At 41.0% G+C, this 27,939-nt stretch overlaps 1 protein-coding gene across 1 annotated transcript in view; it reads left to right on the top strand.

The window, feature by feature from the left end:
* Positions 1–25,668, top strand: part of LOC142378248 (uncharacterized) — a 61,675-nt gene extending 36,007 nt beyond the window's left edge. The window contains exons 22-66 of the mRNA XM_075462536.1: positions 1,480–1,524; positions 1,605–1,658; positions 1,746–1,790; positions 1,866–1,919; positions 3,065–3,109; positions 3,211–3,264; positions 4,154–4,198; positions 4,325–4,486; positions 4,584–4,637; positions 4,723–4,776; positions 4,856–4,900; positions 5,841–5,894; positions 6,007–6,051; positions 6,140–6,193; positions 6,963–7,016; positions 8,072–8,125; positions 8,223–8,330; positions 8,445–8,534; positions 8,622–8,675; positions 8,900–9,007; positions 9,896–10,003; positions 10,327–10,380; positions 10,501–10,554; positions 12,580–12,687; positions 12,784–12,837; positions 12,924–12,977; positions 13,064–13,117; positions 13,227–13,280; positions 13,404–13,511; positions 14,467–14,520; positions 14,893–14,946; positions 15,072–15,125; positions 16,355–16,408; positions 16,493–16,600; positions 16,679–16,732; positions 17,988–18,041; positions 18,131–18,238; positions 20,067–20,120; positions 20,251–20,286; positions 20,367–20,420; positions 20,530–20,842; positions 21,691–21,803; positions 21,896–21,964; positions 23,329–23,562; positions 23,635–25,668. Coding sequence (XP_075318651.1) covers positions 1,480–1,524; positions 1,605–1,658; positions 1,746–1,790; positions 1,866–1,919; positions 3,065–3,109; positions 3,211–3,264; positions 4,154–4,198; positions 4,325–4,486; positions 4,584–4,637; positions 4,723–4,776; positions 4,856–4,900; positions 5,841–5,894; positions 6,007–6,051; positions 6,140–6,193; positions 6,963–7,016; positions 8,072–8,125; positions 8,223–8,330; positions 8,445–8,534; positions 8,622–8,675; positions 8,900–9,007; positions 9,896–10,003; positions 10,327–10,380; positions 10,501–10,554; positions 12,580–12,687; positions 12,784–12,837; positions 12,924–12,977; positions 13,064–13,117; positions 13,227–13,280; positions 13,404–13,511; positions 14,467–14,520; positions 14,893–14,946; positions 15,072–15,125; positions 16,355–16,408; positions 16,493–16,600; positions 16,679–16,732; positions 17,988–18,041; positions 18,131–18,238; positions 20,067–20,120; positions 20,251–20,286; positions 20,367–20,420; positions 20,530–20,842; positions 21,691–21,803; positions 21,896–21,964; positions 23,329–23,562; positions 23,635–23,781 — 3,486 coding nt within the window. The 3' untranslated portion in view covers positions 23,782–25,668. The remainder of the gene's footprint in view (positions 1–1,479; positions 1,525–1,604; positions 1,659–1,745; positions 1,791–1,865; positions 1,920–3,064; positions 3,110–3,210; positions 3,265–4,153; positions 4,199–4,324; positions 4,487–4,583; positions 4,638–4,722; positions 4,777–4,855; positions 4,901–5,840; positions 5,895–6,006; positions 6,052–6,139; positions 6,194–6,962; positions 7,017–8,071; positions 8,126–8,222; positions 8,331–8,444; positions 8,535–8,621; positions 8,676–8,899; positions 9,008–9,895; positions 10,004–10,326; positions 10,381–10,500; positions 10,555–12,579; positions 12,688–12,783; positions 12,838–12,923; positions 12,978–13,063; positions 13,118–13,226; positions 13,281–13,403; positions 13,512–14,466; positions 14,521–14,892; positions 14,947–15,071; positions 15,126–16,354; positions 16,409–16,492; positions 16,601–16,678; positions 16,733–17,987; positions 18,042–18,130; positions 18,239–20,066; positions 20,121–20,250; positions 20,287–20,366; positions 20,421–20,529; positions 20,843–21,690; positions 21,804–21,895; positions 21,965–23,328; positions 23,563–23,634) is intronic.
* Positions 25,669–27,939: the final 2,271 nt, after the last annotated feature.

Genomic DNA, 27,939 nt, shown 5'->3' with positions numbered 1-27,939 from the left:
CAGCAACAGACTTTTACAGAATAAAAGCCTGTGAGCAACAGACTTTTACAAAATAAAAGCCTGGGAGCAACAGACTTTTACAATAATAAAATAAATAATAAAACAGGGGTGGTCCGTGGCGTAGTGGGTTGAGCAGGCGCCCCATGTACAGAGGCTATAGTCCTCGCTGCAGCTGGTTCGAGCCCTATCGGACGGCCCTGTGCTGCGTGTTGTTCCCCCTCTTTCTGCCCCCTGCTTCCTGTCTCTCTGAACTTTCCTATCCATTAAAGGCACAAAAGCCCCCCCCAAAAAAAGATTATTATTAAAAAAAATAAACCCTGCGTTAATGTGCGATAAAATATTAATCGGCGTTAAATAATTGGCGAGTTAACGCGCCCAGCCCTATTGTTTTTATGTTGCTACGCTTTCTGAACTGCTGAACGTTCGTGCGGGATAGCAGGCCGGGACGCAGCGCTCTGTGTAACAGTGTGTAACAGAGTGTAACAGAGTGTAACAGTGTGTAACAGAGTGTAGCAGTGTGTAACAGAGTGTAACTGTGTGTAACAGTGTGTAACAGAGTGTAACAGAGTGTAACAGTGTGTAACAGAGTGTAACAGAGTGTAACAGAGTGTAACAGTGTGTAACAGAGTGTAGCAGTGTGTAACAGTGTGTAACAGTGTGTGTAACAGTGTGTGTAACAGAGTGTAACAGTGTGTAACAGTGTGTAACAGTGTGCAACAGTGTAACTCTGTGCGCTGAGGGGCCATTCTGTGTAACTGTCTGATGCAGAAGTGGCCCCATTACAAGAAATCTGAAACATCTCTTTCACCTCCTGCTGTGCGTCCCAGAAGCGTTTCCCTGTGTGCAGAAAAAGCCTCTTCCGCTCATAGACAGTTCTCACCCCTGTGGTCCATTAGACAATTCCACATGATAAAATCTCATTAAAATGTTTGGTTGGTTCCTAATTTGTTTACACGACATTGTGCAATTCTTATCTCATCAGACAAATTGAGTTTACTTGCCTGAAGCAGTTTCTCTCAGTCATGTGTAATGGATGTTTGCACTTGTGGCAACACGAGTTTGCTCTCTTCGGTATTTGATAACACAGTTTACGTGGTTTAAATGACATATTTATGCTCGACGTTGGTTCATTAAGCAGGAAAACTCTCAAGCTAGCAGGCAGAATATCTTAAACTAAATTTCATTTAGTTGTAGTTTCATGGTAAACGTACTGGGCAACGCACTCCTCATGTGTGTTTTCTCTTGAGTGAGCAGATTGTTGTTGTAAGTGAGGGCTCGTGTAACAGGAAGATCCACCACATGCAAGGACGCATTGTGGAGCTGGCAGCTCATTAAAAGATTCATCCTCCTTTAGTGTCCTAAAAGAAAAAGGCTCTTGTGCTTTCTTGAATGTTTTATAACAAGAGGCCACTTAAGTGCACTTGAAGAGGCAGAACAAAGTGCATGCCTTTCCTTAAATGTCATTGTCTCTGCTTACAGGGCATTCGAGGAATCGATGGGGCTCAAGGCTCAAAGGGAAACTTCGTGAGTACATTAAATGGAACCGACACTGCTGCCACATAACAAATGAGTTCCCTCGACATCATTTTCCTTTCTGTGAACAGGGACCACCAGGAGACACTGGAGCATCTGGACAGCAAGGGAATCCTGGGATCTTGGTAAGAGCAGAAAACACAGACAGTAAGTGAGCCTGAGTAAAGCACTGGTGACTCCGTTTGAATGCTAACGCAGCGTATCTTCTGCAGGGTTTTCCTGGTCCTCAGGGGTTAGTGGGCCTGCCAGGAGAAAAGGTGAGAGAGCCTCCGCTGATGTTTTCAGCTTTGGCTTGAAGAGCCTTGACCGATCGACTGTTCTTTGTCTAACAGGGACCTCAAGGGAAGAAAGGGATGCGGGGTTTATCTGGAAATGACGGCCCCCCAGTAAGTACACATTATCAGTACTTCCATCCATACCTCTAAGCTCCCTTACTGACTGTTTCTGACGGGGTAACACCGAAGTGTCCCGGGCTGAGGAAATAAAACAAGGAGAACTGATGGCTGAGGTTAAAGAGTTGGCAACACTATTCAAATCAAATCAAACTTTATTTATACAGCACGTTTCATACTAAAAAGCAGCACAAAGTGCATTACATAATAAAATCAATAATCAAATCAATTCATGCATAAACTCACACACAACATCACACCGACAACCACACTGCACACATACCACCCCCCCCAACACCCCCCAACATGAGCAACATCAACAACAATCAACATTAAAATCTGGCTTGACGCTGAAGTGAGGAAACGGTATCTTGGGGATCTGTCCAGCCCACCAATGACCACAGAGGCCGCCACCACAGGGAACCACCCGGATCAGGGCAGGCCGGTGTCCACACCGCAGCCAGGGCTGCAGAGCAGGATCCCCCAGCCACCCCGAACCAGGGCCATCCCCACAGACCGAGTGGGCATAGTCCCCAGTGTGGAAGATCCCCATGAGGAAAAACACTGGATAAATAAGTGTATAATAAGTATATAATAAAATAATAAAATAAAAAAATATTTAAAATAATGGATGAATAGATAAAAGTAAACTAAACCCAAAATAAATAAATAATAAATAAATAAATAATAAATAAATAAATAAATAACTAAATAAAATTCAGCTGTAAGCTAAACTAAAAAGGCAAACAAAACACCCAAAAAACCCACAATCTTAACGGAACCTGTTGAGAAAATCAGGATTAACAGAGCAACCAAAACAAAATGCAAACGATCCCCCTCCTTCCACTGAAAGAGTTATGCTCTCAACACCCTGCACAAGCTGCTGCAGAAACACCAACAATAGCTGCCCCAATGGCACTCGGAGGCGTCTTCCTCCTCCTTTTAAAGGTAGCCCGGCTGATTAGGCCTGCTCAGCCACAGCTGGGACAGCTCACCTGGCTGCAGCACTAACACACACACACACTATACGACCCTGGGGTCGTAACACCGACACATTCCATCTCTGAGATTTTAATCTGAACCTCACCATTACTTCTAGATGCCTGAGTGCAGACATTAACTCGTCTTGTTGTCAACAGGGTCACCCTGGAAGAGAAGGCACTCCGGGAGAAAAAGGACTGCCGGTAAGTCTAGTGTCTGTGTGGCTTTTTTTTTTGTGTGTGTGTTGTTTTTGATATCATTACAACCTCCAATAAGTTTATTGATCATCATGTGTCATTGTTAGGGTCCTCCAGGAGTGCAAGGGCCTGTTGGATACCCTGGACAACGAGGAGTTAAGGTAGAAAAGATTATTATTCAATTCATGTTTACACATAATAAATCCAATTATAAATGATTTCACTTAAATTGCGATTAGGGCTGGGCAACGATTGAAATTTTTAATCTAATTAATCACATGATTTCCCTGATTAATCACGATTAATCGCATTTGTACGCAAGATCCAAAAATGAATTCAAAAGTAGTGTATAGCTTTTAGCATTTAGTTTTATTTTAAATGTGCTGCCATATGAATGAAAGTGGAAAACTACTGGAAACTGGAACTACTACGCTGAGAAGACAATTCAACTTGGCAGTGTTTACAGATGACTTTGGTTCTGTCGACTCCGCCGTCTGGAAGAACTTTAAAATGAAAATGGCAGAGTAAAAGTTCCATACCCTTCTCCATGTTTGGTGGATCCGCCGATTACTTTCTTTTCCGGTTCCACAGCAGACAGCAACAGACTTTTACAAAATAAAAGCCTGTGAGCAACAGACTTTTACAAAATAAAATAAGTAATAAAACAGGGGTGGTCCGTGGCGTAGTGGGTTGAGCAGGCGCCCCATGTACAGAGGCTATCGTCCTCGCTGCAGCTGGCCCCGGTTCCAGTCCTTATCGGACGGCCTTGTACTGCGTGTCGTTCCCCCTCTTTCTGCCCCCTGCTTCCTGTCTCTCTGAACTTTCCTATCCATTAAATTTTTAAAAAATGTAAAAAAAATCTGCGTTATTGCGCGATAAAATATTTATCGACGTTGAATAATTAATGAGTTAACGCGATAATAACGAGTTAACTCGCCCAGCCCTAATTGTGATATGTCTTGTGTTGCATTTGTGATGTTATATTTGTTTTATGTTTTCTCTTCTCTCTTGTTGATTTCCAGTTTTATTGTTTATCTTCCAATTTAACAGGGAGCAGATGGAATCAGGGGATTAAAAGGGAGCAAAGGCGAGAAGGTAAAAGAGCGAAATGTTCATCTTCAAGATATTCTTCAGTCTTAAAATGCACAAAACTGAAATGATCTTGATTTTAAATCTGTTTTGCTGTCCTCTCTCTTTTTTTTTTTTTTTTTCATTCTGCAGGGTGAAGATGGTTTTCCAGGGGCCAAAGGGGAGATGGGAGCAAAGGGGGACTTCGGTGACAATGGAGCAACAGGGGGCCGAGGCGAAGATGGACCTGAAGGGCCGAAAGGCCAGTTGGGTCCTCAGGGAGACTCTGGCCCTTCTGGTACTTCTGGAGAGAAGGTACATAACTTATCAAAACAGATAAGCCATCATTAAATTCCTAAAAGTTGTTGTGTTTTTTAAACTTAAAGGGTCTCATATTGGCTGTATTTTTTAGGGTAAACTGGGTGTTCCGGGACTGCCAGGATATCCAGGACGACAGGGGCCAAAGGTGAAAAAAAAGTGAAATAATTAAAGCAAACTAATGAGTGGGGCAGTAAAATGCAAAGTAATGTTTGTGTCTTTTTCCTCTGTAGGGTTCTGAGGGTTTCGTGGGTGCACTGGGAGCTGCAGGAGAAAAGGGGAAGAAGGTGAGTAGAGTTTAGCAGTGACAGTTATGTGTCAGGACATCATATGATGATATAACCTGCTTTTTCTGCCATAACCCAGGGTCCTCCAGGGCAACCAGGAGGTGCAGGCCAGAGGGGTCCAAATGTGAGTCTATGATTACCAAAACGGTTGAATGTTAAGTCCTTTCATTCTGCATCAAGCCAGCCAAACCTTTTTCATTACTCCAGTTTTCTTTTTGGAAGATTTCTGTCATATTTGAATCAGAAAACATTTTGGAGTGTAAACAGTTCTCATATGAAGACTAGGGCTGGGCAACGATTAAAATGTTTAATCTAATTAATCACATGATTTCCCTGATTAATCGCGATTAATCGCATTTGTACGCAAAATCCAAAAATGAATCCAAAAGTAGTGTATAGCTTTTAGCATTTAGCTTTATTTTAAATGTGCTGCCATATGAATGAAAGTGCCATAACATTTGTTGTGCAAACACACTTTTAACATCAGCATCTTTCTGTAGTTTTTATGTAGAAGCCTCGCTCCACTGTCTGTTTCCTTGAATGACTTGCTGCTATCAGTTGTGTGTTTTGCCTTTAAGTGATATTTTAAACTGGAACTACTACGCTGAGAAGACAATTCAACTTGGCTGTAAATGCAGGAGTTTTTTTTTCAAATTTATTATGAAATATGTGCTTTTACGTTGAAACAAGTAAAACAGGAAGTAGCGCCGGTTAGCTCCGTTAGCTTCACACCTGTAGTGGTGATGCTACCTGCTAGTTTATGTTTATTAAATTACTCCATGCTTCGTGGTGTTTGCTGTAACTGTGTGAATTTGATGCATTCAACAGACTTTTACAATAATAAAACCTGCGTTAATGCGCGATAAAATATTTATCGGCGTTAAATAATTAACAAGTTAACGCGATAATAACGAGTTAACGCCCAGCCCTAATTTAGGTGTATACATATTGACAAGTTAACAGAAATAGAAGGAGTATTTTGTTAGTATGGGTTAAGATATGGACACGCTTGGAGAACGTGGAGAAGCTCGGGTTTGGTCTCATACATGTTTCCACTTTGGCAGGGTGCACGCGGTGCCAGGGGGGCGAGAGGGCCTACTGGGAAATCAGGAGAAAAGGTCAGCTGACTCTCAGCTCAGCCAAGAGTCCCATATGATCACCTTTAGCTGTGATTCAGCTTTGCTCTCCATCACTGCTCCCATTTTGCTCTTCCCTCTCAATCCTTCACAGGGTGCCTCAGGACACGATGGTCCTCCAGGATCATCTGGAGAGACGGTATGAGTAGCTGTCTTAATACATGTGTAAACTGACTAATCGGTTGATGATTAATCTTCTCTTTATTGGCTGGTTGTGGGTTTTTTAGGGACCTCAAGGGCCACAAGGAAGGAACGGAGAGCCAGGACCTAAAGGAACAAGTGTGAGTGAATTCCTCCACATTAACATGTAGCACACGTACACACACTTATACCTGATTCACCAGTCTTACATTCACTAGATTGATTAGTCTTTCAACTGAATCAAGATACTCCACCATTCTGACTTCTCATCTTCCTTTTGGGGAAAAAGAGCAAAATAAGAAGAAACCTTGTCCACAGATCCTAAAAAAAATCCTAGTTTTACCTATTTTGCATTCTTATTTGCATAATTGACAAGTCAAATTATAAAATGCAAGCTGGGTGCAACGTATTTAGACTATTTTTTTTAATGCATGCACTGGAAAAAATGCCCCTCCAAAAATAAGTAAAAAAACAGCAAATAAAAGACGTTTTTGCTTGAAATAAGCAAAATAAATCTGCCAATGGAACTAGTGAAAATCGGCTTGTCAAGATTTCTAGAAATAAGATGTGATATTTAGGACTTTTGAGATAAAAGTGATCTTGAAATAAGCTTAAAAATCTCTTCAAATGTAAAAAAAAAAAGCTTGTTTCATATGATATGTGACTCAAAACAATTTGTTTTCAAGACTTTTTCATTTAACAAGATATTCCAGATGTATTGTCTTCAAACAAGTCCCTATATCTGGCTGAAATGGTGCTTGTTAGGCAGTTGTGTCTTATTTTAAGTGTAATGAGATATTTTGACTAGAAATGAGACAAATATACTTGGTAAGACTTTGATTTTTTTCCAGTGTGATCTTATATTTGTTACTCACCTCGGTGTTTCTGTGCATGTGTCTGTGTTTGTAGGGCCCAGCTGGGAAGGATGGCCTTCCGGGTCACCCGGGTCAAAGAGGAGAGCCGGTGAGTGTGATCATAAGACAGTCAGCTTGCACAGGTGTCATTATTAGCAAACTGCATTGACTTCCTCTCACTGTGGACAGCATAGCCCAAACTCATCACAAGTACTGATCTTGACACGATTGAGGTAACAAAAATGACGCCATACCACTCAACTGCGTGCTTTAAAGCAGACTGCAAGAAAGCTGGAGAGACGATGGCGTTCCTCTAATTTAGAAGAGTCTCAATTAGTCTGGAAAGATAGTTTAATAACGTATAAGAAAGCCCTTTGTAAAGCTAGAACTGCTTATTATTCATCATTGATAGAAGAGACTAAGAACAATCCCAGGTTTCTCTTCAGCGCTGTAGCCAGTCTGACAAAGAGTCCGAGCTCTGTTGAGCCAGGTGTTCCTTTAACTCTCAGCAGTGCACTGGTAAAAATCCCCCTCCAAAAATGAGTAAGAAAAACAACAAATAAAAGACGTTTTTGCTTGAAATAAGGAAAAAAATCTGCCAATGGAACTAGTGAAAATCGGCTTGTCAAGATTTCTTGAAATAAAATGTGATATTTAGGACTTTTGAGTTAAAAGTGATCTTGAAATTAGCTTAAAAAAAAAGCTTGTTTCATGTGAAACATCATATGACTCAAAACAAGATGTTTTCAAGACTTTTTCACTTAACAAGATATTCCAGATGTATTGTATTAAAACAAGTCCCTATATCTGGCTGAAATAGTACTTGTTAGGCAGTTGTGTCTTATGTCAAGTGTAATGAATTACTCAATGAGACAAATATACTTGGTAAGATTTAGATTTTTTCCAGTGTGATGAATTCATGAGATTCTTTATCAGTAAAGTTGTTTCTATCAGAGAGAAGATAGATGGAGTCCTTCCCATTATTATCACTGATGTATCATCAAGTACAGCAGCTTTAGAAGCAGCTTTAGAACCTGATTTGTATTCAGACGGCTTCTGCCCAGTTGATCTCTCTGATCTAACAGCAGCAATAGTCTCTTCTAAACCATCAAACCATCAACCACTAACACCAGAATGTTTTATACCAATCTTATTTCATAACAGGGATTCCAAGGAAAGACGGGACCTCCAGGACCCTCAGGTGTTGTGGGACCACAGGTAAGCGCCACTGTGTGCATGTAGTACTGTAACATGGTAATTCTTTTGTAATTTTATTGATGTGTGTCACTCAATGACTTTGTTATGTGTGTTTCAGGGTAAATCAGGAGAATCTGGCCCAACGGGAGACCGAGGTCACCCAGGAGCACCAGGTGTACCTGGAGAGCACGGTTTACCTGGGGCTGCAGGGAAAGAGGGTGGAAAGGTCAGTCCACAAACTCAAGACACACGTCATTGAATAGAGAGTCTTTATTTTATACGATGTTTTCTATTTTATCTACTTTTTTGGTGAGTGATTTTTAATTTTTTTGCCTTTTAGGGGGATCCTGGTTTACCTGGGACATCGGGGAAGAATGGTCCTCCAGGACTGAAGGGATTCAGAGGGAGCAGAGGGGCTCCGGGAGTTATGGTAACACAAAAAAACAAGCACCACTTTTTTGCTTTTTTTTAATATTATGTTAAAATAGACCACAAAGTGAACCTATGATGTTTACAGGGACCGCCTGGTCTGAAAGGAGGATCAGGACCTGGTGGATCCTCAGGAGCCATAGTGAGTTATAGTATCGCACTTAGAAACTGTTCCTGCGCTCTAAATTGTTTTTATTTCTTAAATCTATTCATCCAGTTTTGCTTTATAGTTATTCTTTTGCAATATTTCCACTGAACAAATACTGTGGCATCATTGGAAGATTAAAGATGTGAGCAGGTCTATATTTACCCTTCATTATCTTAGTATTTTACTAAGACATTTAAGGACGGCTGTGCTCTCTGTAGGGCCCGACAGGTGAGAGGGGCCCCCCGGGATCAGCCGGTGCCATAGGACAGCCTGGTCGGCCCGGAGCAATTGGAGGACCTGGACCGATGGGAGAAAAGGGGGAGCCTGTGAGTTCACCTAACAGCTTTCTCTGAGGAAGAACCCGCGTTTAATTCGCGAATTTAGCGTGTCCGCTGTTCCTTTCACACTGACGATCCGGGCTGGGGTGTCAACTCGATTCGCCATTCGACCCGCGTCAGACCCTAGTCTTTTTGCCGAGCCGAATTTGATGTGAAAGCAATTGACGCTGGATGGACGTGGACGTGGGCGTGGCGTGGTGTGTTCTTCTGCTTCAAATTGTCGATGGATTTCCTCAACTTGGACATTATAGTGCTCTTGTATTCTCTGCATGTGTTCTTCAGTGGCATCCCACGTTGTGACCATCCACCCCCCGTAAGATAACATCTCCATGAACTGCATATACACTTGCGTGACCGAACAAACAGCCAGCAACAAAAACGAGTCCTCAAGGTGTCCCGCCATCGTTGGTTTGAAAAATTTGATGCAGACAGGTGTATTTAACCCTACCTCCGACGCATGGCTTGTGCCTACGTCATTGTACACGCCCAGCATTTGATGTGTTTCGTGTGACGCTCTGCCACTAGGCAACGCCCCCTGAACTCGGCTTCAGGCGGCACGGATCACCAAATATGCCAAGCTTTCACATTGCTCGACGCGGGATGAAGTGGCAATTTGGACCCGCTAAGGTAGCGGATCTCAGTGTGAAAACAGCTTATGTTTCTCTCTGTTTTAATGCCAACCCCTTCGATTGAATTTGTTTCCAGTCACATCGCATAGTTACACCTAAACGAAATAAACCATCACAAATTGACTAATGGAAAGAAAAAAAACGCATTAAATGTACCCATGTTTGGTTTCACTAATTGTCACATATGTGTGTATGTATTTGTATGCAAATATCACATATTAAAAGTGGGTATTTTGTTTTGTCTCAGGGAGAGAAGGGTCCCATTGGACCAGCAGGTCAAGATGGGGATCAGGGACCAGTAGGAATGCCTGGAACTACAGGCCCTGCGGGACCTCCAGGAGATGATGGAGATAAAGTAAACGATGGCTCTTTTCACGCAGCTAATTGGCACAAAAAAGACGTCCTTGTTGACCCTTAGTAATTCATGCATGGTAGACAGAGGCCTTTCACAAAAGGACTTATTTTGTCGCTTAGAGACGACACCATAGACACCATGCAGGGGCATGTTCCATGATTCACGCCCCTCCACACACAGCCCATTTCACCTTTGTTACTACTGTCCTGGTTTAAAAGGCATTTGTGAAAAGTCCTCACGTGTGCCTGATAACCAGAAAGCATGACTTGGAGTGTGCGTTCGTTCCCTGCAGTGATAGCTTTTGTGTGTGTGTGCGTCCACAGGGAGAACAGGGAGGACCCGGGCAGAAAGGCAGCAAAGGAGACAAAGGGGAAGGAGTGAGTCTGGAGCTGGAGCAGCACATCAACATGGACCGTGCTCCACAGCACCAGCAGCTCTGATCTTTGTGTCTCTTTGTGTCTCTTTGTGTCTCTTTCTCTTTCACTCTTCTCTCACAGGGTCCCCGGGGCTCCACTGGCACTCAGGGGCCAATTGGTCAGCCAGGACTTCCAGTGAGTTTTTATCTCCCTGTTTATTCTGCTTCTCTTTTCAGCTAAAAAAACATCTCAAATCACACTGTGGCAAAAATACGATGAGAGGTTTGTGAATCTCCAAAATAAAAAAAACCCCTTTTTCTCTTTTAGCTTCAACCATTGTTACAGTTGAAAGTCAAAAGAGAAAGACTAACACCTCTTTCATGTCTGTTAAATATGAAGAAACAATCAGTTGCCCACCTTTGTTAGCCGGTCATCCCTCAGGCGTCTCCAGCTGGTCCAGAACGCTGCTGCTCGGCTTTTAACCGGAGTCGGGAAGAGGGAGCACATCAGCCCTATCCTGGCTTCTCTCCACCGGCTGCCTGTGCATTTTAGGGTTCATTTTAAGATTCTTTTATCTGTTTTTGCCCCATCTTACCTCTCTGAGCTGCGTCACCCATATTCTCCCGCTCGCTGCCTCAGGTCAGCTGATCAGCTGGAGGTACCGAGGTCTGAACTAAAGCACAGAGGAGGCGGAGCTTTTAGTGTTGTTGCTCCCAAACTATGGAACGATCTGCCGTTACATATCAGAAGTGCCCCTTTATGGTCCACTTTCAAAACTCATCTTAAGACACATTTTTATTCTTTGGCTTTTAACACATGTTGAGACTTTTGCTCTTACTTTCTGTTATCCTGTTTTATTGTTTCTGTTTTCTTTTTCCATATTTTGCATGTTTATTGATTTTCGTCTGTACAGCACTTTGTCGCAGCTGCTGTCGTTTTAAAGTGCTTTATAAATAAAGAAGTAGTAGTAGTAGTAGGTCATTTTCTGGTATGATGCGAGTACTGCTGTCCTCATTTTTGACCATCCAAACAGGTATTATTCTGCTCATGTACCTGATATTTTCCACACCAGGTGTAGTGGAGCAGATAACAGAAAAATCGTGCAAATTACGATACAAACATTACATTTGTTTTGGTTGTTCTCCAGGGCCTATTGATGAAATCTGTCCGATGGACATGTGAAAATCCAAGATGGTGGCCATTTTTCAAGATGGCTGCCAAATTAGCCTCCCGAAGTTCCATTTTTCATAGAAATGTGTGTAGTTGATATATTTGAATGAAATAAGTGTACATATTTCTTTAAGATATACTGTATTGTATTTGTATATAGACATAGTCTGGGGAGACTTTAGATCTTCCTTTGTATCTAGTTGACATATGCAACACTTGGTCCAGTCAGTGGTCCTTGATTTACTTGTAGAGCTAACAGCCATGGCTGGTCTGACATTTAGTTTCAAAGGCTGATGCTTTTACGACCCTGGAACAGAAAAATATAGCCTATTAAAATAACCTGATAAATATTTGCTGCGAATGCTGGTGCAAATGTTAGAAAAAAGAGAATGTATTTCTACATCAATATACAGTATCTGCCAGTATTCTTTATATAAGCTACTGTTGAGTCAACTATCAACTACCTCCTATTATCAAGAATTACTTCATGAAATTCTTAAAAGAACAACAAATTTGAATAATTGTTTGCTAAACTTGTTTCTATATAGCCTAGCCTAATTTAAAACTTTATTTAAACATTGGATGGACATCATAAGTTGAATATATTTATTTATTGGGCAAAAATACTCATATTAATGTTTTACAAAATGATTTTTTTCTGTGTTCTATCCTATTTGAAGTCACAAAATCCAACTCACCATACTTGAAAACATAGGAATGGCCACCAGGAACAAACAAAGGATATTTTGGTGGCTAATTTGGCAGCCATCTTGGATTTTCAAATTTCCAATCGGATAGATTTGATCAGAAGCCTTTAGAGAACAAATAGAAAACACTCAAATTCTGCTTTTATCCGCTCTACTATGTAGGAAAATCCAACTTCCAATGTAACCCATTTCTGACAAGCTGGCCTTGATGCCAGTCCCATGAAATCATAACGTTGCTGCCACTTGTCTGCACACACAACCAGTTTCAGCAGGTCTTACATGATGATAGGGTGATAACGTTCTCCAGGACTTTAGACTCACTCGACCCTTCTCTGTGTGCCAGGGTGTGGACGGACTGGTGGGTCCTCGGGGCCAGCAGGGCATGTACGGCCCCAAAGGTGATGAGGGACTCCGTGGCTTTAAGGGCTCTAAAGGACCGACGGGATTACAGGTGAGAGTTATTTCCGTCATCTGCATGCAGAGCTTTGAAGTGTCATTTTAGGAGATGAAGCGCCCTAATCCTTCAATTTTGTAAATTTTCTTCAAGGGCATGCCTGGCCTGCCAGGTGAAAAGGGTGAGAGTGGACACGTGGGTCTAATGGTAAGCTCATACTCACACGTCTAAATATCTAATTTTCTTTCTTTTACATGATTCGTTCAATTCATTTTACAATTGCATGGTTTTAGGGTCCACCTGGTCAACTAGGCCCTGCCGGTTCTCAAGGACCTATTGGGGGACTGGTAAGCATACCGTAAATTAGATGTTTATTGGTTCTCTTGAAATTAAGTATTGAATTCTGAAAAGATAACCACCATCTGCTGCACAGGGGCAAACTGGTAGACCAGGAATGACGGGACAACCAGGTGTTGTTGGGGAAAAGGTAAAAAAAAAACTGTGAAACACACTTGAGATAATAACACTGATATCCTTCTATTATTTTTGAAGAATATCCTTCTGTGTTTTCTACTCTTAATTTCTCCTCCGCTCAGGGTGAGGATGGCGAGGCAGGTGACCCTGGATCAGCTGGTGTTCCAGGAAGGCTAGTGAGTTTACTTTTTGGGGGACATTCTATGATTTCACCGTGTCTTACACAATTAAAGTCGTCGTCATCCATCTCTTGCGCCCCACCCCTCATAATTGCTCACTCTGCTTGTACTATACTTTAGGGAGCAAAAGGAGATCAGGGGGAGAAGGGAGATACAGGCGCTTCAGGTGCGGCTGGTCCTCCAGGAGCCAGGGGTCCTCCAGGGGAGGATGGAGCCAAGGGCAATGCTGTGAGAGACAATGCAACACAAACAACTGTATTATAGCATAGACCATACGATGAATTCTAGTTTAGTTTGGTATCACTTTGTTTGCCTACTGAGTTTGAAAAGCACTAAATAATCGACTAAAAACTGGTAAAAATGGACTTAAGTAAATGAATGAGAACATTGTTGAATCCAGATGTATTTAGGTCATATTAAGCACATAAATTCAGCAAACTTTTCTAAGAAATAGTTGTGCTTGAACAAAGTTATATTTCTCCTCATTCGATGGTCTAAAAGATCAAGTTCAGGAGATGGTTTGAGGGATATGAACGCTCTCTAAAGGTCCTGATCAGAATCTGTGCTTCCTTGGATTTAGTAGATCTAGGAAGTCCAACTGGTGTCATAAAGGGGCATGTCAGTTGGGAAAAACCATAAGGAAAACAACCTTTAAGTTTTGTCGTCTCATTTCTGAACAGACTCGGTCAAGGGAAATCCTGCTGGTGAGGTAGCTAAAGCTAGCCAACTAAAGGCGAAACTGAATAAACTGGGAAATGTCTATTCAAAACTTGGGAAAATTGTATTTTGGAACTGACTTCCTGATACTTAATTAAATGAAGTGGTTGCTCCTGCTGTAGTTAACTAGTTTAATACATCGCAGCTCAACTTAAAATACGAGTGCAATTCATTATCCACACACATACACACCAGAACAGAGGTACATTTTATCTCTTACGGCTACAGACAATAAATAATCCAGCTGAAAGGGTGAAAGCCCATCATTTGTTGGTCTCTTCCAGCTCATGAGGATTATCCATAACAGTGAGAAATCTGAACATTTTATAGATAAAATGTGCTCAAATAGCATTTAAAGAAGACATTTGTTTCAAACTCTGCCATCCTAAACTGCTTCTGAAGTTGCTACTTGTTATATAAATGTCCTATTTAATGGCGTCCTAGCTCACGTTCTTTCTTCCCACAGGGTCCGATAGGTCTGACTGGTGACCTTGGCCAACAGGGAGAGGCCGGACCCAATGTGAGTGTCTGCTTGGAGATTTTCTTTTTCCTCCTTCAAATCCTTTGCCAAGTTGTTTCCCTTTTATAACATCTACCATTTAGCAACAAAACTAACCGGCTGAACTTCACGAAACGCAGAGAGGAGACGGGCCACATTGAGATTTCATGTGAATTCAGATCGTTTTCTGTTAAACCAAAATGATGTTTAAGGAACAGTTGGTGCAGGGAATATGAATATCCAAATTTAAGGTGAAATTACAGAGCTACTACATATCATCACATAAACTCGAGGTTGATGTAATACCTCAGTTGCTCAGTTCTACTCCACGGTAGATCTTTCTGTTGTGCAGTTAAATTGTGCTTTAGGTCACGGTTTTCTGTTCCTCATTAGGGTGTCGATGGCCTCCCTGGAACTAAAGGAGACACGGGAGATCCTGGAAAATCTGTGAGCTTCCCTATCTTCTCTACATAATTAGACATCCATAACAGCTGTCAATTCATTAGAATGAAAGGTGTTATCAACAACATGGTAAATGACAATGCAACTTGATTTCTTTTTCAATTTCTCAGGGACCACCGGGGGCAGCAGGGGAACCTGGGCCATCTGGCCCACCCGGGCGAAGGGTGCGTACCTTTTGTTGTAATTTGTCGGTACACTGCCTGGCAAAAAAGAAAAAAACTAAACAAGGACCAAGATTCGATCCAGGACACAACCATGCAGCCTGTTCAGCAACATTATGTGTCCAAAAGAATTATGTCAGCTGACCAGTCACTTAATGACCAGCTTTATCTCCCCTGATGAGATTTTCCAAGATGCCAATGCCATGAATTAATCTGACTCAGATTGTTAAAGAGGGATTCAGGGAGAATGAGATATCATTTTGACACTGTGTTCGAAACCGCATACTTCTCCTACTACTCCTACTAACCTTTTGAGTTAGTGTGCGAGTTTGAGTAAGCGAGAAGTTCCCAGATGCATACTAGATTCTCCGAAATGTTGGGTATGCATCATGAGGTTACTATTCATACTCAAACTACCCAAGATGCAACGTAACGTGACATCGCCGATCGTCATTTCCTGTCAAAACGGCAGTTTCAAGCTAGCTACAACGAGGGTAGGTTCACTTCCTGTTTTCAAAACAAAAGCACCAATTTTATCGGAATGGCTTTCCCTATGATAAAAGGCAACGGGTATTTTATTTTGTGAAAATAACCGGAAGTGCGTTGCTCACTGCGGCTAGCTTTAGTAGCGCCGAATTCGTGGGAACAAAATTGTAAATAGCCGGTATTTTGTCAGGTTTTCAACACGTTGGGGATCTAAACGACTACTTTCTCACCTGAAAATGTTTCAAATGTTGGTTAAGTTTACAGAGTTTAGAGCTTAAGCGGAATCAGCTTAAGTATGTAGTATGTAGTATGTAGTATGTAGTATGTAGTATGTAGTATGTAAGTATGTAGTATGTAAGTATGTAGTATGTAAGTATGTAGTATGTAGTATGCGGTTTGGAACACAGCCATGGACTGGCCACCACAGAGCGGTCTGATTATACAATCCTCAATACAAGATCCGGGCAAAAAGCTCATGTAACTGTGGATGGCAATGAATGACGCTGTACTGACTTATTGAAACAAAAGCATGGCAAATGCATGCTGGAATCAAACCTAAAGGAGGACCAGCAAAATATTAGAAAGTAGGATTATTTTTTATTTTTTTCAAGTAGTTTATTTTCTGTTTCCTGTCTCATTAAGTAAAGTTTAAAATGTATTTTCCTGTCAGGGTAAAGTTGGAGCATTCTCACAGTTTACAGTATGTGAAGATTTTTAAAATGAAATTAAAATACGTTGTTCTTCAGGGCCACTTGGGCAAACCCGGGAAGGAAGGCAAAGCAGGTTTGAAAGGAGCAAAGGTGAGAGTTAGAAACATCTCTTTGAATAATATCTAATTAATGCTCAACAGTTTCTGAGGGTGTCCCTGTTTTCTGTCACTTTAGGGGGCTCCTGGATTGGAGGGTCCCATTGGAAAGACGGGGCCCATAGGTGCTCAGGGACATCCTGGGAGGTTTGGTCTCCAGGGCCTAAGAGGGATCCCCGGCCCTGCAGTAAGTACATTTCAGAAAAAGATTGAAGCACACCATGGTGGCAGCCCAATCACTTCCCTTTCTGTGTATTTTTGACAGGGTGAGCAGGGTTTGAATGGACCACCGGGCCAGTCAGGACCACCGGGTCCCATGGTAAGATTACCCCAAGAATAAAATGAAAAAATACATACTTCTGCAAAATATATTTGTTTCCCTGACAAGAGTCAGAGGATAAAACCAAAACCTAAAAAAACCAAACAGATTAAATGTGTTTCATTACATAATAAACTACTCCTTGTCATGGAAAAAAAAAGCACACTCTTCAGAGGAGATGAATAAAAAGTGAGACTTAAAACGCAACACTTCTTGTGCATTTATTCAGGCTAGAACTTAAAAGGGAACATGTCCAACCTCATCGAAGATTGACAGCGAGGAAAGACTAGAATAGTCAAAAGGGAAATAGTTTTAAACAGTCTGAAGACGTAGCTTTGGTTTCAGACAGTACAGTGACTATCGGAGGGGGAAATCAAATAAAGTGAGCCGTCATCTTGACCTAACACACAATCTGTCCCCAAATGCTTCCTTCCCTCGATACCTCTCTGAGAGAAAAGATTAGTTTACTGGCAGTATGACAGAAATTGTATAAAAAGCTGCAAAGATCTATTGGTATCAACTTCGAATATTCCGCTGACAGGCTGTCAGCAGGGATTGCTGATGTTATCCAGCCCTGGAGTCTCCTGTTTTTATGTTGCTATGCAGCTTAATGACCTCCGCCATCTCTGTCAGGCTGATAAACATTTGGATTTTTTAGGCTGGGCAACGATTAAAATTTTTAATCTAATTAATCACATGATTTCCCTGATTAATCACGATTAATCGCATTTGTACGCAAAATCCAAAAATGAATCCAAAAGTAGTGTATAGCTTTTAGCATTTAGTTTTATTTTAAATGTGCTGCCATATGAATGAAAGTGCCATAACATTTGTTGTGCAAACACACTTTTAACATCAGCATCTTTCTGTAGTTTTTATGTAGAAGCCTCGCTCCACTGTCTGTTTCCTTGAATGACTTGCTGCTATCAGTTGTTTGTTTTGCCTTTAAGTGATATTTTAGACTGGAACTACTACGCTGAGAAGACAATTCAACTTGGCTGTAAATGCAGGAGTTTTTAAAAATAAAAATTATTTTGAAATACGTGCTTTTATGTTGAAACAAGTATAACAGGAAGTAGCGCCGGTTAGCTCCGTGAGCTATACACATAAAACCTGCGTTAATGCGCGATAAAATATTTATTGGCGTTAAATAATTAATAAGTTAACGCGATAATAACGAGTTAACTCACCCAGCCCTGGTATTTTTATCTGTCTGGGCCTTGTGTTTGTCCTAATCATAACTTCTTCTCCTCAGGGTCCACCAGGTATACCGGGACTAAAGGGGGACCCTGGCAGGAAGGGAGACAAGGTGCGCTCAAATTTACACACCAAACTTTACATTGACCATTGCAGTGGCTTTGTTTTTGTTTTTTTACCTCATCTATGATGTCAATGCAGGGACATGGTGGTCTAATAGGTCTCATAGGGCCACCGGGAGATATTGGAGAGAAGGGGGACAGAGGACTGCCAGGAAACCAGGGACTACAAGGTCCAAAAGGAGATGAGGTGCGAAATACACTCAAACACTCACACAAACCCGGATCTTGGTCAAACAATCATCCACTTTTTTAAATAGGAGACCACTGGAGCTGGAAGCTTGGAAACCTTTTTGTGATGGCATTTGTAGAAGTTTTGTTCAATTCAATTCAGTTTTATTCATATAGCGCCAAATACAACAAATGTCATCTCAAGGCACTTAAATAATAAAGTCCAATTCAAGCCAATTGGAATTCAATTCATTGTAATCATAAGTATTTACAAAATAATCCAATTCATTCATATAGAGCCAATTCAAAAACAATTTCCTAGCTAAGGAAACCAGCAGATTGCACCGAAACTTGTCTTCAGTCCAATCTCCCGTCCTGAGCGTGCCTGAGGCGACTGTGGAGAGGAACGACTCCCTTTGAACAGGAAGAAACCTCTGGCAGAACCAGAACCAGGAAGGGTGGCCATCAGAACCAGAACCAGGAAGGGTGGCCATCAGATCCAGAACCAGGAAGGGTGGCCATCAGATCCAGAACCAGGAAGGGTGGCCATCAGATCCAGAACCAGGAAGGGTGGCCATCCGCCTCGACCAGCTGGGGTTTGAGAGGACAGAAAAGAGGGAAAAAACCACTGTAACACCATTCAAAGGATACCTGTTGGAACAGGGAAACACGAGTTAATGACCACAATAATGTCACATGTACATAATATCATTTGATCAATCATATCATATCATCAGTATCATTTGTTATCAGCTTTACTTTTCAGACCCATTGGTTTGTGGACCACTGTTCTGCATTATGCACAATAAATATGAACACTGAGACCCCAGTTTCAAGTGGCCTGAATCAGCTATGGCCTTCCCGTAAATAGAGCCATCAGCCCTAACAAATGGCAGCACTCGCCTACAGTGGCAGATCTTTTTTTTTTTTGCGCATTTTGTGTCATAACATGTTATATAAACAGCCTCTGTGGTGATCCACGATGCCTCTGGAACATTGAAATAGAAGCAGTCGAATGCAGCAATGTAAAGAAAATAGTTTTTCACGATGCTTTAGCTCTGATATTTTAGCTTCAATCTCACAAAAACACACAGTCACTTTGTTTGGCTGTGAGTTTAAAGAGGGACAGTTTTAGATCAAAGGAAAATATTTTTCTAAACTGATGAAATGTGGTCGACAGGAAAAAAAAGAAAAAAGGATTTCTCGTTGAATCATAAATATGGAACCTCACAAGCTGTTTGCTGACAACAAGGTGCCTCCGGACATCATAAAGGCAGCAGCTGAATACATAAATATATAACGCTGTAATGATCCATGAGTAACAACTCCCAACGCTTTTACTGGCAGGTTGTGATGGTTTATCCTGTTTTTATGTTGCTGTGCAGCTTAATAGCTGGTGAGAAATGTGAGTCCTACATTGAATGGTGCACAGTTATTTTTATTACCAATCATGGTGAAATATGGCATCACCGTGGAAACTGAATCTCCAAACAAAATTTTGACATCTACAACACTAGATGTCTACAGACTATTTACATGTCTTATAAATGTCTTTTCAACCCAAAAAAAATGCTCAGTGGGATCACTCAGAACATCTCTTATAGTACTTATAGTACTGATTGTACTGGTAGTACTTATAGTACTGATAGTACTGATTGTACTGATAGTACTGATAGTACTGATAGTACTGATAGTACTGATTGTACTTATAGTACTGATAGTACTGATAGTACTGATAGTACTGATTGTACTTATAGTACTTATAGTACTTATTCTTATCGTACTGACCTCCAGTTGATCTGCGTATTCTGTTCACATGACTGTTTTCTTTCTTTGTGTACTACCAGGGTCCAGTTGGCCCATTAGGTCCCCCTGGCCCTCCCGGCCCCACGGGCCTGTCTGTGAGTAAAAAGAACAATCTCGGCAGCACACAAACTACAAATACACGATCATTTGGTTGGTGTGGAGACTGCTGAAGGGGTATTTATCCTCTAACCTTTATCGTTTCTCTCTTCTTTCAACCGCTCACAGGGCGCTGCTGGTTTAAAGGGCTCGAAAGGAAACCAGGTATCTTTGTTGTTTATTGCCTTGCTGGATTTATTCAGTGCTATTACTATGAACCTAAACCTTTTGCTGTTTTTATTTAGGGCCCTATTGGCCCCAGAGGAGACACAGGACCCTCGGGGCCTCCAGGACCCCCAGTGAGTTCCTCTTAGATAAGTCTAAGATAAGCATTCAGATTTTATTTACTCTCCTCATCTTTATAATCCCTTTTTTTTCCCCCTCTTCACCTATTTCTCCTCTCTTTAGGGACGGCCAGCCACTGGGATAGCGCCTCTGCCAGAGAGAGGAAGGAGAAGAAGAACTCACACTATGGTGGATGGCGCCGCATTCGACACTGAGGAGCAGGAAGCGGATGGAGAGGATGGATTGATACAAGGGGACCAGGCAGAGCAGAACGGTTGGATGAAGGATAAGGAGGACCAAGGCATGGAAGAGGTGTTTGCGTCGCTTTCCTCCATGAAGGTGGAGGTGGAAGGCCTGCGCAACCCACAGGGAACGTACCACAGCCCCGCCCGCACCTGCAAAGAGCTCTGGCTCCTCCACCCAGAGCTCCCCAATGGTATCATGAGAAATCTGTTCATCACAGCTACATCCCTTCATGTTTAGGCTCATTACTTCTCCTTGTTTATCTTTTTTTTTGTGTTTCTGGATTTGTCAGCTGTATCGGAATTTTATTTTCCAGGTTTTTTTGTCAACCTTGCCACCAGCCCAGTGATACTAACTATTTTTTTTCACAAGAGCCACATTGGCAGCAAAATCAAGGGAAGAGCCACTTTTACGACAACATACTAAAGTCCCCTTTTGCAAATATGCATTTCTACATATAAAACATCCCACAAAAAAAGAAACAGCACAGCCAATACATTTTCAATTAAGACCACATTTACCTTAATACTGGGATGAGCGGAAGCTGGTGTGCATGTCCTCGACTTTCTTCATGTTGTATTTGTAGTTTGTTGTTGTAATCATAGTGAGACATTCAGGATGAGCATGGTTTCTGTGCTGGTTTTTTAATTAAAAACCGATCCATTGTTCCATTGTGCCTGCATCTCGCGCTGGCTAAAGGAGCTAGCGTGCTCTGCTGTCATGTGTGAGGTGGTTTAAGCGGGCTGCGTTACCAGGTTTAACAGAGTCCCCTTTAGGAAACACCATTAAGCCTTAATTAATACTTAATAAAAATACATAATACTACAAAAACGCAAACTTAATAAAAATACATAATACTGTGCATTATTCGCTGTGTGTTATTTGAAAAAATGTATTGTTATTGTTACCATATTGTTATAAGCTACTATGCGAGTGCGAGCCGCCAGTTAAAGCATGAGGAGCCGCATAATGAGTATCTCTGCTCTAGCCTAAAGGATGTTAGTCTCCTCTGATCTGCTCTCTTTCTGTTTTTCTCTCCAGGTGAGTACTGGATAGATCCCAACCAGGGTTGCCATAGAGACTCTTTCAAGGTGTTCTGTAACTTCACCGCAGAGGGAGAAACGTGTCTGTACCCCGATAAGAAGTTCCAGTCGGTGAGTTTACACCAGAATTTGATATCTTCGTCATCTGTTTTGTGAATTAATGACCTGAGTTGACTTTTTTTTTTGTGTGCGTGTGTCTTCAGGTAAAGTTGGCAGCCTGGAAAGGGGAAAAGCCTGGCACCTGGTACAGTAAATTCAGGAAAGGAAAACAGGTATAGCGTGATAATTAAATCCTATTTTCATGATTCAACTGGGAAAAAACAAACGGGACATTATTTGATATAATTTCTGGACTGTGCGAGGGTAGAGGACTCAAACTGTAGCAGCTTTAAAGGGATAGTTCGCCTCTTTTGACACGAAGCTGTATGACATCCCATATCAGCAACATCATTTCTGAACATCTTCTTACCCCCTGCTGCGTCCTGTGAGCAGAGTTCCAGCCTCGTTTTGGTGTTGATGAAGGTAGCCCGGCTAGTTGGCTGGGGTTTAAAAAATAAAGCGTTTTGCTTCTCAAAACAATATGCGTTCAACAGAGTAATACATTATTGTATACATTAATACATACGAAAGGAGAGAAAATAGGGCCAAGAGATTGTGAGGTCTGACTTTTTCCTGGAGAATGATTTTGTGATGCAAATGTATTACTCTTTTGAACGCATATTGTTTTGAGAAGCAAAACGCTTTATTTTTTAAACCCCAGCCAACTAGCCGGACTACCTTCATCAACACCAAAACGAGGCTGGAACTCTGCTCACAGGACGCAGCAGGGGGTAAGAAGATGTTCAGAAATGATGTTGCTGATCAAATCAAATCAAATTTATTTATATAGCACATTTCATGTCCAAAACAATTCAAAGTGCTTCACATAAAATAAAATCATTGCAGCGGGGAGTGAAAGAAGCATTAAAAATACATAAAAGAATATAAAGAGAAACAAATAAAATAATTGAAATGAATTTAAACACAAGCAACAGTCCAGATAAGTTCAAAGATAGCGTGCAGATTTCATGCATAGACACATGAGAACAGAAATGTTTCTAACCTGGATTTAAAAATGTCTCCATTTGGTGAAAGTTTAATCTCCACTGGCAGTTTGTTCCACTTGTTTGCAGCATAACAGCTAAATGCTTCTTCTCCATGTTTAGTCTGGACTCTGGACTGGACCAGCTGGCCTGAGTCCTTGGATCTAAGAGCTCTGCTGGCTTTATATTCTCTGAACACATCACAGATGTAAACCATCAGCAGGCTTTTAAAATCTATTCTGTGACTGACTGGAAGCCAGAGTAAAGATTTTAAAGCTGCTGTGATGTGTTCAGATCTCTTAGTCCGGGTTCTGGATGAGCTGCAGATGTTTAAGTCCAGTTACAGTAATCAATGTATGGGATAACATGGGATGTCATACAGCTTCATGTCAAAAGAGGCGAACTATCCCTTTAATGTCTATGATTTTCTATCAGGCTTTAGCTAATTGGAAGTCTACATTAGGACTAGGCCTTAATGTGCCCACAAACAAACTGTACTTATCCATTCATTCATACTCTTAAGACACATGTACGGTTCTGGTCCTATCCTCCAGTTTTCCTACACGGGGTCAGATGGTGTTTCAACCCACATCGTCCAGCTGAGCTTCCTGAAGCTGCTGAGCGCCACCGCTAAGCAGACGTTCACCTACCACTGCCTCAACTCCGCTGCCTGGCTGCACACAGCTTCCTACAGCCACGAACACGCACTGCACTTCAGAGGCAGCGACGGGGAGGAGCTCACGCACGAGAACTCACATTACATCAGCGCGCTGTACGACGGGTGTCAGGTGAGTGGCACGCACGCAGCGTGACGCAGCTTTGTTTGTCAGTCGTTTAACTATCTTTGTTTTCTGCTGCAGACACGCTCTGGGCAGGAGAGGACGCTGCTGGAGTTTGACGCTCCGCAGTCCAACACGCTGCCCATCATCGATGTGGCCGTGTACGATTTTGGAAAAGGGAGCCAGAAATTCGGCTTCCAAGTCGGTCCGGTGTGCTTCAACGGTTAACAAAGTTGGGGGAGCCAACAGCAGGAGTAATTTAATATAGAAAGAAGAGCCATGGACACTTTTTACATGCAGGGAAAAAACTACATTCAAAGAAAACATATTTATAAGTTGACGTTACATCCGTGTTCTCTTGTCAAAATATTCACGCTTTTATATGTTGGCCTATCCTCAGCGACAGAGTTTTTTTTTCCTCTTTGAAGGAGTACATGATCCTCTCACAGTTTCCCTCATGTCAGCTCAAACAACGGTCGAGCGATGCACTCAGTTCCCCTCCTGCACACAAACATCATGAATCACTTTCCAAAAACACAGAAAAAACCTCACTGTACTTCAGCAACACACACCAACCCTGTTTTTTGTTGTCAAACATCGTTTTGTTGTGTTTGTTTGATGCTGTAATTATGTGGTAATAACTATGTTATGTGGTCTACACCAATGAGCCAGAACATTAAAACCACTGACAGGTCTTCCATGACAAGTGGACTTCCTGAATATAGCATTGTGATGCATCCCACCCCAATTCCAGAACGACTAAGGAACAGCTGGAGGGGCCAGACTCTCCAATCTGTCCAGATCCCAGTTTGATGGAGCATCTGGGAACAGATGGAGCAACTGAACAGGCCAGAACCACAGGGGCCACAATCAGTACCTCCCAGAAACCGAAGAATGTCCTGTGAGCGTCGTAGCTTCTAAAAAAACTAGGGACGGGCGAGTTAACTCGTTATTATCGCGTTAACTTGTTAATTATTTAACGCCGATAAATATTTTATTGCGCATTAACGCAGGTTTTATTGTTGTAAAAGTCTGTTGCTTTCTGCTGCCGAAACACCAAAGTTGGACATCACCGCTACAGGTGCTCCTCGGTCTCTGTGTGAAGCTCACGGAGCTAACCGGCGCTACTTCCTGTTTTACTTGTTTCAACATAAAAGCACGTATTTCAAAATAAATTAAAAAAAAACTCCGGGATCAGATTTTAGAGGACAAATTGGACAGCCACACTTCTGTCTTTTTTTACAGTTAAAAAGTAGGAGCATTTTCAATTGTTTTGCCTCATTACTTCTAGTTTTGATTAGGGCTGGGCGACTTAACTCGTTATTATCGCGTTAACTTGTTTATTATTTAACGTCAATAAATATTTTATCGCGCATTAACGAAAGTTTTATGCGTGTAGCTCACGGAGCTAACCGGCGCTACTTCCTGTTTTACTTGTTTCAACATAAAAGCACATATTTCAAAATAAATTAAAAAAAACCTCCTGCATTTACAGCCAAGTTGAATTGTCTTCTCAGCGTAGTAGTTCCAGTCTAAAATATCACTTAAAGGCAAAACACACAACTGATAGCAGCAAGTCATTCAAGGAAACAGACAGTGGAGCGAGGCTTCTACATAAAAACTACAGAAAGATGCTGATGTTAAAAGTGTGTTTGCACAACAAATGTTATGGCACTTTCATTCATATGGCAGCACATTTAAAATAAAACTAAATGCTAAAGGCTATACGCTACTTTTTAATTTTGCATACAAATGCGATTAATCGTGATTAATCAGGGAAATCATGTGATTAATTAGATTAAACATTTTAATCGTTGCCTAGCCCTAAAACAAACATCTCCAGAGGTCCTGTGTCCACCCCCCTCGGCAGAATTAGGGGGCCCTTAACAGCAGCAGTGGTTTTAATGTTTGAGCTGATTGGTGTATATTGCAGTGTAATTCATCATGGTGCTATTATGTAGGTCCTAGTGAGTGAAATTATTTGTAAAAGGGATTTGGGGCAGAGCATTTTTATTATTATTTTTTTTTTATCTTGTGAAACTATGTTTTATATTTTGTCAATATATTGAACCAAACTGTGGTACGTGATTGCCTCAAGGTCTTTCTGTTCATATTTGTGTGGCAAGTGATAAACACATTTTAATAAAAGTACATAATGTACATTTAATATGACATTTTATTGAATGCAGTTACTAATCTAAAACATTTAACAAACATATTCCAGTTATTCCAAAAAAAGTGATCTCAGCAGAAATAAACATTTGCTGCTGGAATGTACATTAAATTATGTGCATGTCACTTAAATGTTGAAAGGGTTGCCATTAAGTTTGGCACATCCACCGTCTAATTTATCTAATTAGCTTTGCATTATTCTGACTTTCCTTCCAGTGTAACTAGCAGGTCAAAGTATCTTTGATTATAGCTTCTTGTGGCTGACTATATGGTTGACGAAAGCAGTTTACTAATGTAAGTGAGGTCATAAAAAGCTGTCTTAAGCAAATCTTAAGGATAAAATTATTTACGATAACAACGAAACTCTTTGGCTAATTTGCTCCTACAGTTTTTTCTGCTTTAGCTCACAGCTATGGGGTTTGGTGACCAAATGAAAAAATAGCTGGAGAGATAACCAAATGAATACAATCTGAGGATCATTAAGTAGCGTTTAGAGGTTTTCAGCTGGTGCAGCCGGAAGAGACTACAGCCGCCCTGCTTCTGGAAGGTTTTTATCTATCTAAAATCAAATCAAATTTATTTGTAGCACATTTCATGTACAAACAGTTCAAAGTGCTTCACATAAAATAAAAGCATTACAGCAGGGAGTGGAAGAAGCATTAAAAATACATAAAAGAATATAAAGAGAAACAAATAAAATAATTTAAATGAATTTAAAAACAAGCAACAGTCCAGATAAGTTCAAAGATATCGTGCAGATTTCATGCATAGACACATGAGAAAAGAAATGTTTTTAACCTGGATTTAAAAATGTCTCCATTTGGTGAAAGTTTATCCATGCGACACAATGGCGTTTTCCATTATTGGTTGAAGTGGGAGAAAATCTGGCACTAACTTATGGTTCTTAGACAATAACACTTGTTGAATATGGACATTTTCACATTTTCCTTCTGGCATTTCACTAAATAGCTGATTTAAGCTAACCATCCTATTTAGGGTTGTTGGAGAGAGCAGACACCACATTAGCATATATGTAGTTCACAGTAATTTACATTTACTCAAGAACGCATGCACCTTGTAACTGGATGGTTGTAGACAGATCTTACTTCTGTTGTTCCTACGAACACATTTTACATGTGGTGTTATCAGTAACATATTGATCTGAATTATGATATGACACAGAATGAATTCATCTCTGAAAAGGTCAAAAATTCTTTGATGCCTCAGAGAAACATTGAATTGTGTTATTCAAGTGACTGGAAGCCTGAGGAGAGATTGTAAAACTCCTGTAGTCAGAGTTACAGTCAATATTGAACTGTTTCAGGGTGGAACTCAGGATGGAGCTGAAATAAAGACATAAGACACGAGTGAGCAGGAGTGGAAACAAATGGGAAATTTAATAAAGCCTCTTGGAAAATTAAGGCCATGCTCATGGGAGCATGAAACTAAGTAGAGTATTTGTTTGAGTATATGTAAATGTATTTTATTTATACAGCCCTTTACAGACAATCATTACAATGTACCAAAGTGCTTTACAGCAGGTAATAAATAAAGAGAAGAATAAGTAAAAACAAATAAAAACAATAAAAGAACAGTGAAAGCAATAAATACAACAAAATCTAATAAGATAAAAGTGTCATCATACTACTGGGTATTAAAATCAATCTGTAAATATATATATACAGATATATATCTGTATATATATACATGGATTAGCCTTTAAGACTGATGAGAATGAGATGATGGACAATTAGACTATCAGAAGAAAGCTGTGAGGCAAACAGAAACAGGAAGCAAAACAAAAACAAAAAAGTACAAAGAAAAAATGCTCAATATAAAACAAAATGTAAACCTAAAAAAAAACAGATAAAAGAAAAAAATAATTGAACATTGTATCATTTCCAAAGTGTATTGTAGTCCACTAACCTTCGGTTCTTCCTGTTTAACCTTGAGGTTAGAATCAAATGTGACTTCCAAACCTCCTGAATGGGCCTGATGATCGGTTGAACCAAAGGTCATCGGTTCCTGTCGTCTGACACACTGTTGCACCGTAGTGACAGGGTTGTAATGTGTATTGTGGCCATTCATTTTATATTCAGCATCTGCTGCAGCCTGATCATGCATCATTCATGCATCTCTTTCCCTGCTTCAGTGTTTCTTTCTTTTTTTTTTCGAGCCCACCCTCATCTCAGCCCAGCCATTTATTCTCCCTCT

Source organism: Odontesthes bonariensis, chromosome 4, assembly GCF_027942865.1.
Source record: "Odontesthes bonariensis isolate fOdoBon6 chromosome 4, fOdoBon6.hap1, whole genome shotgun sequence".
In the NCBI taxonomy this organism is placed as follows: Eukaryota; Metazoa; Chordata; class Actinopteri; order Atheriniformes; family Atherinopsidae; genus Odontesthes; species Odontesthes bonariensis.
Note: the sequence above shows the minus strand (reverse complement) of the source record. Positions and strands in the feature narration are given on the sequence as shown.